The 12,023-nt window shown below is 40.0% G+C and overlaps 2 protein-coding genes across 2 annotated transcripts in view; one reads left to right on the top strand and one right to left on the bottom strand.

Annotated features, from left to right (window-relative positions):
* pex5lb (peroxisomal biogenesis factor 5-like b) overlaps nt 1–9,574 on the bottom strand; it is a 65,451-nt gene extending 55,877 nt beyond the window's left edge. The window contains exon 1 of the mRNA XM_081722725.1: nt 9,283–9,574. The gene's annotated coding sequence lies outside the window, so the exon portion shown is untranslated. The remainder of the gene's footprint in view (nt 1–9,282) is intronic.
* ptmab (prothymosin alpha b) lies at nt 4,066–7,413 on the top strand. The gene is made up of 5 exons (XM_027032417.2): nt 4,066–4,224; nt 6,165–6,227; nt 6,330–6,408; nt 6,545–6,630; nt 6,729–7,413. Exons 1-5 carry the CDS (start codon nt 4,180–4,182, stop codon nt 6,771–6,773), a joined length of 318 nt encoding a protein of 105 aa, XP_026888218.1. The 5' UTR covers nt 4,066–4,179; the 3' UTR covers nt 6,774–7,413.
* Nucleotides 9,575–12,023: the final 2,449 nt, after the last annotated feature.

Genomic DNA, 12,023 nt, shown 5'->3' on the forward strand with positions numbered 1-12,023 from the left:
AAGCACCCTTTATGAAATCTTTTGTATCTCTGCATTCATATCACCACCTCAGACCAGAGAGATGGCAGTTCCTGACACCCAAAGATGCTCAAAGATGTGAGGTTTATATGTCATATGCCACCATCTTAGCCAACACAAAGTGTGACATATTGGCCTCAGTCAGCAGTGCCTCTAGATGTGCTCCTCCTTGTCAACGACTGGCAGCCTTTTACAATGGGCCTTTATTTTCACTGGGCTTTCCCTTATTAAATATACATCAGCGATCATATGACTAGAATATATATTGATAAGGGTGGGGGTGGGGTGGAGTGGGGTTCACCAAAGCTCTTATCTCAAATAGATATTATAAATAGTAATAAATAATACAAATATAAATAATAATTTGTATAATAAAAGATTAATAGACATTCATGTTGTATGGTTTATAAATGGCAGTACTGGTCAGTTTGTAATACTGCTGTAATACATTAGATTGCTGATTGCCTTATTAAACGTGTAATCAATATCATACAGTATTAAACAGTCTTTGTAATGTATTCCAGTTACTTTGCATTAGTTGGGATGCTTATCTTTAAAATTCTTGATAGAAACTATATTTCTGATCAATGTGTCTTTTGTTTCTTTTGATTAATTCTTGTGCTCAGAAAAGTGGGGGAAATGCAGGCTATACTGTGTTCATTTTGAATTTCTTTTTTGAAAATTGTCATTGACAATAATTGTCTTTTTATACTAAGATAGTGTATGGCAGCAATCATTGTTTTGGATAATAACTATGTAACAGTTTTACATAATATTACATTTATCATTTGAAATATGCTGTTATGTTATCCTTATACTGTTGAAGAATAACTGCTAGTCCTCTGCTGTAGTGTATATTCCCAATACAGAGAACAAAATCTTGTTTTTTTTTGGTAAATGAGGTAAAAGTCAAGAAAAAGATAAGTAAACGCAGGTGAAAGCGCATTTGTGCTTTTTTTCTAGCACATAGGGCTAGTAAATGTAATTTCTCTGCTGAGGTAGATTTAGAGAGCATCACCTGGTCAGTAACATTAGTAGTGCTGACTAATGACGATAAAGATGTTTAACACGTGTACACAGTTTTGCTTATTGAGATCTTTTCTCCCCCAGAAGACAAAACTGTACTGAACACCTCATGGTCCTATAACTTCTAAATTCAGGACTTCCAAGACTTACCTACAGGACTTGCAGGACCTGTTTGGGAAAGTAGTTAGGCCTATTGAGAAGATTGTTTATGTAGGTGCACATTTTTTTGCTGGACAATGAAAGATTTGGGAATCTCTGTCACTGGAGCTGTATGCTTAGATGGGCATCGGATTCAGACACCCATATCAGTCATGGACTCTTCCCATAGTTCAGCCTCCAGGCGATGAGGCCCTACACTAGGAGCCGTTTCGCATGGCAGTGTTCCTCACTTGACTCCTCCACATCACTGTCTCTCTCTCACCTTGACAGGTCCTCACACGCAAGGGTGTTCTCTGCCTACTTGGGAGGAAGAGTTTCTCGACATGCAGCTACACCACACACTCTGCCCCCCGGGGGAGATTGTAGGGTGCTGGAGAAAATATGGAGTAGTGTCCAGGCCTGGTTTGCATGGTCATGTGCAAGGAGTTCATAGCAGGAAACCTTTCAAAAGGCTGCATGGATGCCCATATTATCATAAATTTTTTATTTGGTTTATTCCATTTTTAAATGTTATTTTTATGATAAGAGTTGAGGCAGGGGAAAAACATCTGAACAAATTGCTATAGAAACAATAAAAGCTTCAGTCTGTGATAAGTACCTGTCAGTTACTTCCATGTAATAATGCTAACCATCCTGACTTCTATTTTTGGGACCTAATCTCTGCTCTACATTGTGAAAGTGATGTTGACAACTGTACGACAACTGTAACCGCCACTGGACAATGGTGCAACATTAGTAGTTACTCTTCTAGCAAAACTTGTGGTAGGCATGAGAATCCAAAAGGTTCCTAGTGTGTCTTGATTAAAATACTGTGGATCTATGTAAAGTGACTAGGCAGTAACATTATGAAGACTGTGGTTTTGGGTGCAATGGTAGAACTGCAAACCTTATTTGGTAGGTCTTCTGACTTTGAACAATTGGTGCAAAGCAATACGATTATATGCATCTGCAGTGCTGTTATCCTCAGCTTGTTTTACTGTGCCTTGGATGTTTGCACACAGAGGGTATGACTGACAAACATACGCAGCCAAGCCTAATTCATAGGTGAAATCCTCTAAATCTTTTTCAATATGTAGATTCCCTTTGCTTTTGTTTCATGTTAATAACTTGAAATCATATCATTTTATACATTTGTAATTGTTCAAAAGTCCCCCATTTAGTATAAGAAACAGTAGTATGGTGCTGTTTCGGCAGTTCCTTTTAGACATATTGTTTTCTAATTCAGTTTTAACAATAGTTGTGGAGGTGTTAGAATATAATTTGGATTCAATTTGGATTGGACTGGTAGCTTTCATCTTTATTCTTATCTGATGCACCACATCTGTTAGAGGCAAAACAAATTCACACACAATACAACCAAATTTAGACAACAGCAAGGTGGCAGCAATTTCTCTAAACTCAGATAGTCTATTTTAACCATGCGTTGTTGTTTAAAATGTACTAAAATAAAGAAAACAAAGAAAAGAAAATTATATAAGATATAACCCTAGCATATTTGATTAATGATGAGGTGGCCTAAAACAGGTTAAATGTTTAGGTAAAAATATTCTTTTTAAAAAGACTGTGACTTAGTTTATCCAGCAAGGTTATTAGGTTATTGTAAGCAACTGAGGTATGTTACATGGTCTGTAACCTAATTCTCTTTAATTTAGGTAAAGTTTTAGATCTTCTCGATCGCCTGGATAAAGGACAGGTCCGCACATAATTCCCATCTGCCCCTAAACTGACATCCAAGTTCAGGACCTCTCCGGATCCATGTCCAGGCTTTCAAGCAAACCGCGCCAGTCTTTTGACAGACACTCTTGGCAACCAATGGTTTAGTGCATGGGGTAAATGGGTGTCGTTTCTTCGTATAACCAACCAATCAAAGACTCCTGGCTTCGAATAGCGTCGTCATCAAAGTAGAATTTGAATGTAGGTTATGATGAAGTACCCGAAATCCCCTCCTCTTTATGTTCGCCGGCTGGGTTATGATTCCTTCTGCTTTGTTCAAATGCCTTTTTTTCCTTTGTAACGGAAACGATAAAATGTTCGTTTAGTTAATGGATTTAAAATGAATATACGTCTTTACCATGTTCACAGGCTATCAGGCATTCACACGTAATCCTTTACGACTGGTCTCTTATTGCTGGAGTTGGGTTTTCTTGCCATAGGATATAATCTGGATATAACCTAGGTAAAAAATATATATCGCAGGTTACGTTGCCATAGGTATTAAAAACACCGATACCATACAAGAATGGGTTGATAACAGAAAAGGGCTTTCCGACGAACTTTGGATCTTTTTTTTTTTTAGTCGACCTCCTTTGTCAGTGCAGAAATCCTAACGCGTTTCACGCGCAGTGCTCACCCAGTGCGAAATTCACGGAAAGGGGAGGGGCTGCACCCAGTACTGAAATATCGCTTTCCGTGCTCCGTTTATAGCTGCCAGTGCTTTAAGGATATAACTACCACGTGCTATCGCCAGTGAGTCTACGGAAAGTGCGGGCTCTAAAAACGACGGACCGAACGTAGTACGTCGTCAAATATCAGCATCAAAGTGTTGCTCCTGGAGTGAACCTTATTGATATCGCTCCAGACGTACGCGGCAGAGAAGCAGAACCGACTTGTTTATTAGCGAAGTGTGCTATTACGTTGCAGATAAAGGTCCATAGCGCAGAGGTTAGTCGGGGGGGGGGGGGGGTGTCTTCTCCCTCTGTTCAGTTGAATTACCGGCCGGGGGTGTGTTCTTTTCGTTTAGAAATACTATCCATTGTTCCACTCTATCGCCTTGAAAACACACCTCCTCTGAAACTGCTGACCAACCATGTCAATCTGACCGCCCCTGCAACTCCGCCCACAAATCTATATTAAAGCCTCCTACATCGCATGCCGACGGCATTAGAAAGCTACATTACAATACTTATTGTTGGATATCGCAAGCGGATTATACTTGTATTTTTCCGTCGCGCATTATATTGATATTCAGTATAAATTATGGCAGATACCAAGGTAGATTCCGCGACGGAAATTTCCGCCAAGGTAAGAGGCATGAGTATACTAACCTTTTCATTCAAAGATCATTTTCTCTCGTTCTTCTACCCTGTATTTAAGACACATACGGGATATCACTGCTTAGAGCCGATATGAAAATATTTCAGTATGCACATACAATGTGTATTTGGATAACAACGAAAACGGATGTGTGCCCGCAGTTCGTTATTTTCGAAATAACTAAAATGAATTAATTGCAAAGAGGACTCGCTCCTGCCGAATAAACACATTAGCGCCTCGTTCTCATTGTCCGGAATGTAACAGCCAGCGCGGGTTCTTTGTTTATACAAGCGTGTCGGTTCCCCTTTGAACAGTAGCAATGGTGGCCGGAGCCGTGAAGCGTATTCTAAAAATATTCATAACAGTTGCCTTTCAATTGAATTCGTTTAATCATTCTGTGCCGTATCACATTGATAAGGCACAGATTGTCCGTTTTGTTTGAACGGAGCTCTTCTCAACAACTTCATAAGTGCTTAGCACTTATTTATTCAGAGGTCTGTTCGCGCACTGCCGGACAGCTGGGTGAATTACGCGTGTTTAAAATCGGTTGGTGTGGTTTGAAGCTTGAAGTTAACCGGTTTTCTAAAAAGCTTCAGAATTCTGCGCGTTACCCATGGTTGTACCGAGAAACAAATATGAATGATTTCGCAATTATCTAGTTCAAGTAGGCAAGGGACTCACCGCATCACTCTATTTGGTAGCTATAGATTATTTCTGTATTTTTTTTTTCGATAAACATACGCAGCCTACTCTTCCATGATTTTTATAGTCGCATGTTGGTACGCGGAACTCGTGCTGCGTTATCTGGGCTGATGTCTCGTTACTTAAAATTTCCGTTTTAGAACAATTACATGCGATAATTACAAGAACCCTTAGTGTGTGTATCTTTTACATTTAAAACAACCGAAATCCTGTGTATTCTATTCGAACCGCTTGCCGTTCAGCGTAAATGTTTTACCGCTCGAGTTCAACATGGTGGTTAATATAAAATGCCCTAGAAAAGGTCAACCCAGCTCTTGAGGCACGAAAAGTGGGCTATCTGAAATATAGCCGTATGGTGTTGCGTTTCGTACACGCGCATCTCTACCTCTTGTGTCACGACGCTACGGGCTTCTTGGCTGTACTAGTTTCCAGCCAGCGGCGTCTGTGAAAAATTTAGGGGGCGGTGTTAGGTGATGTGGTTGATAAACGGCTTAAGGGCTAAACATTATATAAACGCATTAATGAAAACTGTCTACTTTCGTCATTATAGCGACTGGATAAGATCAATGTCTCTGCGGTCGTATAGAGCCCTCGGTGAATACATATTTAGTAAAAACCTGATAGTGGTTCGCCACCTAGTTTGTTCCCGGCGATTGCGCGACCTAAATCCAACAGATAACATGAGTGGGTGTATTGCGCGCTGTCTTGGAAGCGATGTCGAGAGCCATGTGTGCGGCCCCTTTGTCCTTTCGATCCGGCATCAGTTGGTTGTCCATGTCTCGCTGGTTCAAGATCATTACCCATGTATTTATTCTTAGCCATAAACGTAAGCTTTTTTAGGAGATCTGCGGTGTGTTCTACGGGTGTGTCTTCACAACATATGGTGCTCATATAATTCGATGAACTACAATACCCGTGGTATCTCAATAACATCGAAGTGTCATATTACAAACCATCTAACTCGAAGGAGGCGGGCATTAGAAGCCTTTGATGGACAACACGAAAATCTCTGCTGCAGCCAATGCGGTGTCAATGACAGAGGGCCCTCATTATGTATGCATTTTAAACGTGTGCGCATAGGGGGCGTTCTGCCCGCGTCACTCGCCATCTTGCTCAGGCTCATTGGACATAATGAAGGTTTTAAATCGACAGAGCACTTTGGAATGTGTGTATTAAGGCACCCCCAACAAATAACATAGTTCTGTAATGTTTTTCCTCCTTTATAGGATTTGAAGGAAAAGAAAGTCATTGAGGAGAAAGAAAACGGGAAGGAGGCCACTAATGGCAAGGTACATATAACTGCTTAATTAAGTTCTGTTAAAATAAAACTCCCAATTTTATAATGGCTCAGAGGGAAGTTGTGCACTAATATACTGTGTGTTTTGCAACAGGAAAATGAGGAGAATGGAGAGCCAGAGATTGATGAAGAGGAGGAGGATGAAGTAGATGAAGAGGATGAAGAGGATGAAGGTGAGTGAAGTGTTTCATACAAGACATTTGGACAATTTCCCTTCTTCTGCTTGTCCCAATCAAGAATGTGTGGAGCATTGAATTTTAATGAAGTTTCAAAGTCATATTTTGAAAACCTCACTGTCATTAACTCTAGGAGATGAAGATGAGGACGAGGATGAGGAGGATGAGCTGGGTGGAGGAACAAAACGGGGAGCGGATGAAGATGAGGAGGATGATGAGGTGAGAGCCAAGGGCCTGTGCATGGCTCAAGACCAAACGTGGAAGAGCAGGCAGCAAACAGTGCTGCTGTTTGTCTAACAACTCTCTGAATCTTCCAGGATGAGGTCGACCCCAAGAAGCAGAAAACGGACGATGACGATTAAGGGATTGTTCCATGCTGCTGAGCCCGCGTATTGCTCACCTTCCGCACGTTTGATGGAGCCAGTGGCATAACGGACTCAAAACATAAAACATGGTCATTTTTCCAAGTTCACCACCCGTGTTCAACCAACTAATCCCCCAATGCAAAATTTTCTAGAGGAAAGACCACCACCCAGTTTCCCAACATTCTCAACAAAATACACAAGATGAGAATTTGTTTGTATTTTTATTTACATTTTATATTTTTGTACATATTGTTAAGAGATCAGTCACTTTATCATGATCTCCTGTGACCAAAACGGTGCTTCTTTATGAAATTTTACTTGTTTGACCATGTCTTGGAACAGCAGAACACAAAAAAGGAAACATGTATAAAATCAACAGCCATTTAACTCAGAGCATTCCAGTAAAGTTTTATGTATGAACTTTAGTTGTATCATAACTAGTTGTACCATAAACTAGTTTTTGGTTTTTTTGGCTTGTTTGGTTTTATTTTCTTGTTTGTATGGGAGGGCTAGGCCAAAGAAAAGCAGTTACTTTTCTTTTTTCTTTTGTCTGCATATTTGTTTTACCTTGGCCTGTTTGTGTGTGTGTGTGTGTGAAGTTTGTTGTTCAACAATAAACCTGACTTTTATTTTGTGAGTTGTACTTAATTTTTTCCATTTGTTTTTCCATTTGGCTAGTCATAATATGGAGGGTTATATATTTATTCGTTATTGTTCTAATGTTTAGCAGTGTTACCAAGGTGACAATGCTGAATCTTACTATAAAGTCAATGTTACAAATTATTTTGTGCAAAATTTTGTAGTTGTCCAAATATTTTGTAGGCTGTTAATAAGGACAACTCACATATGTAAAGCCTCTTTAAAAAGAAATTCATAGGCTTTACATGTTAGCTGTGTCTGTGTCCAAGAACAAAGTTAGAAAATGCCACACAGTCTCTAATGGGGGAGGGATTGCAGGAATTATCAGTCACTCGGGGAGAAATTGTCTACAAATAGTGAACAACATATTAGAAATATGTCTTTAGAAACGGGTTGTTATGATCGGGTTTGTATGTGCCATTTTTGTGAATATGGCCACAGACAAGGATAGCCAGTTAGAGAACACCACTCAAAAAGTAGTTATAAACTGACTCATGAAGTTCACCTGGCATGGTCTATAAAGTGAAGTGTTTAAATAAGCCACGAACTTTAAATACTGAAGTGGACGAGATAATTCGCCACGTACACGGGAGCACCTTGAAACTTGCCGGTGAGGTCCGCGGGCCACATAGTGGTCCTACAGCTTAGGAGTTCAAGATCTGAGTCAGGCGCGCTAACCTTAAAGCCGATTTAATGCGTTAAGTTTCTTTCGCGGGATTTGCGGCTGTCGACAAACACACACACACACACACACACACACAGACAGATGCGCGTGTAAGTGGAGGTGGGCTATCGAATGCATTGAGAGAGACGGTCCACGCCGAAATGTGTCCACTGAACTTCTAGCCCTTGGTCTTTTGACTGCTCCAGCAGAGAGATGTTTATGCAAGTCAGGATGTAAACGTGATGTAATAACGTGCGTTTTAGTGACAGCTGAAAAATAACACTCTTAAACTCTTATTGTTTTACTTACTAGCTGGGTGTCTGACACACCAAACACTGTGTTGTAGGTTACAATCAAAAACTTGAACAAAAATAGCTTGATTAGGCCTCGAAAAATTGCACTGCAGGGTACTGGCACGTGCTGAAGACACTTCAGCAGGTTCAAGACAAACCCTACAACATCACATCTACACGGCAGTCCCCATATAGCCAGTAGTCACTTCTCCTGGGCAGCGCCTGTAATGACAAACTTACTTTTTCATTTTCATTTTCTTTGGCCACATGCTCCTACGAGAATCCACCGCAAAGCATAAGTGGCATAAATACGCGCACTCCCCCCCCCGCACGCACGCACGCACGCACGCACGCACGCACACACACACACCCCGCTGCTTTCCTGTGCGATCACGCGCTCGCTCGAATCATAACAGGACAGTGAGATTAAATTTGAAAGTCTGTAGTCCGCACCTCGGACCTTACACCACGCATAATGTGCAAGAATTAAGGACACAAGCGATCCGCAAAACTGCTACAGTCTGTAGAATCCAGTACAGCTATAGCAGCACTCCCTGTGACGAGCGCGTATGTAAGCTACTTTCTGTTATCACCAGAGAGGAAGGAAGCGAAGTTGAAAAAAATCAACGGCCTTTAGCTCAGAAGTAAAATGCAGCTGAGGTTGTTAGCTACAGAGGTAACATAATATGGAGCCTAGAGCCAAATGCAGCTGTTACGATTCAGCTCAGTTGTAAATAACCGAAAAGGTATGGTACAGAAATTAAACAACACTCTCATATCTACATGAAAAACAAACAAACAGAAAGACAGGATGTTATGCAGGTAGACAGTGTCAGCCATTTCTACTGGTTGGTCAAACAAAGTGTTGCAGTCAGGCGTATTTTAATATTGTCTAAGGCATATTCCTTACCACATTCCATATGTGTCACCAACCAAAGGCACTGGAATTTCCACAGCTTCTTCACAGCAAGTCGGCTGTTCAAGCCGTCTGTCATATCCATGTTGACAGTAAAATCTTATGAAGGATTCTAATTTAAAACTAACAGTATGATTCCTGCCTACTCCAGTAGTCAAAATTAAGACGCGGTGCAAAACCTTCAGAGAGAACGTAATTCGTTTGGGCAGCGCTGCGATGACTGAACTGTTATGTGAGTTCTTGGTTATAAAGGCACAAGTTGACCACACTATCCCGACTCCAAAAACCAAACAGAACCTCTCGGATTGGCCTGTCTCCAACTTATTCCGCAAGGTCTAGTCTACCGCCTAGTGGTGAAAAACGGTATTGCGGGCAGGCTTATTTCTTCATAGCTCGATTATTACTAACAATAGAACATAACAGAACTTTATTCTGGTGAAATATCACATTCATATGTGTACATATAAGGACATTCCACCATCTTTTGCCTATTTCAAAATGGACTTTATTAGTTATTTTAATGCATTTAAATGCCCTAAAACAAACACAACCTCTCGGATTGGCGTGTCTCCAATTTATTCCTTAAAGTCTATTCTACCGCCTAGTGGTGAAAAACGGTATTGCGGGCAGACTATTTCTTGGCTGCTCGATTATTACTAATAATAGAACAGAACACTTTATTCTGGTGAAATATCACATTTATATGTGTACATATAAGGGCATTCCACCATCTTTTGCCTATTTCAAAAACGACTTTATTAGTTATTTTAATGCATTAAAACAATGCATTAAAATTCCCTACTAGTAAAACCAAAAATTGATTTCCTGGAAATCTTAAATACTAAGGGCCTCTGTCAGTTATTGTCTTTTATCAAGTTTATTTGTTTGCATTATCTCTAAATCCCCTCTGAGATTTTGCAGATCTTTGAATAAGATGTATAATTTAAAAAAACCAAAACTGAATAGGTAAATACTTATGTTTTATTGATGATATCAAAGAAATTAAGAAGTGTTTTTTATTTAGCACTCTTAAAAATATCTTGATATAAATTAGTTTTTAATTACTTTTTAGGAACCTTTAATTAAGAGCAGACAATGTTTCAACTGGCTTTATTCTCTTTTTTTAACGGATTGACTTTTGTTTTGAATCTAATATTTCCATTATTTTTTTAGTTTATGCTTTTATTAAACCTTTAGTCCTATTTTTAAATTCATCATTTATAACCCCAGTGTTTCTCAGGTCATGACTTCAGACCATTTTCACACCAACCTGCCTCTATCTGTTGCAAAATACTTACAACCCACTTCAAACTAATGTTAGTAAAACTTTACATTCTACTCACACCAAGTTTCTTTGTTTTCAAAGGCCACCGAAATGCAGGTGGCCATTTGCCTCTTGAATACAAAGATACAGGCAGCTGTGTCCAATAGGAGATTCACTGCCCTGGGTGAAAGCAGCTCTGGGGAGGGAGGGGTGGAGACACAGCATTACAAAGCACCCCCACTGTGAAGCTCCTTCACGGCCTTTGTTGTCTTACTCCCATACCTTTTGTTAGCACTCAACCAGTTTGAGGAAAAGTGGCCTCGCCTACCAACGCTGGCACTCGGGGGACGTCTTGTCTTGGATACGACCACAGGGAGCAAATGGCCAGAGACCTTGTTAATTGCCATTGAATGCATGAATTGCACTCACTTGCCTCATTAACTGAGATGAATAGTGTTGGCTAACCTGGCGTAACCTTGAGGATTACGTTAAAACGGACAACAGGAGTGCCACCGCAATTCAACACAAAGTTAGCCACACATATATTCGACTTTTTGTTGTTTGGCATATACATACATACATACATTCATACACACACACACACACACACACACACACACACACACACACACACACACACACACACACACACACACACACACACACACACACGATGGTAATGCCTAACCAAAATCAATGAGACATAGTGGTAATGCATAAACAGCAGAAGAGGGCCATAGTGATAGATGCAGCGAGTCCAAGTAATAGCCGCATCAGGAAAAAGGAACACGAAAAGTTCAAGAAATACCAATGGCTGAAAGAAGAGCTAGAAAAGATATGGAAGATGAAGGCAACACTGGTTCCCATGGTAATCTGAGCACTAGGGGTTGTGACCCCCAAACTGGGAGAATGACAGATCCCAGGAACAACATCCGAGATTTCTATCCAAAACAATGCAATCCTAACAACAGCTAAGATATTATGCAGGGCCCTCAAGATCCCAGGACTATGGTAGAGGACCCAAGCTTGAAAGAAAAAGATGAGCGGAGAATATATATATATATATATGCATAAACTGATAAAGGTGCAGATATTGTCTGAAAACTATCCTTGCATTTTAGAAAATCTAAGTGCGCATCTAGTGACATAGAGATCACACTTCTACAATGGAAATCATTCTTACTGTGTCATAACAATTGCCTATACATCATCACCTCTTCAGCTAAGGGCCACTGAGATATGAGAAAAGTCTATATATATATATATAAAATGTGTGTGCATGTATGTGTATATATATATATTGTTATAGGAAAACGTCAGGGGGTAGGTGGACAGTTATAACATACTAAGCAGGACTCGGTTCACTAACCACAATAGTTTGATAAGCAAATTCAGACTATTCATACTACTGTATTCAAATGTCAGTCTGTAAAGTTAAACTTTTAAAAATAAAAAAAAAATATTGAAAAAC

The sequence above is a fragment of the Electrophorus electricus genome, chromosome 11 (genome assembly GCF_041902795.1).
Source record: "Electrophorus electricus isolate QZ-2024a chromosome 11, ASM4190279v1, whole genome shotgun sequence".
Taxonomy (NCBI): domain Eukaryota; kingdom Metazoa; phylum Chordata; class Actinopteri; order Gymnotiformes; family Gymnotidae; genus Electrophorus; species Electrophorus electricus.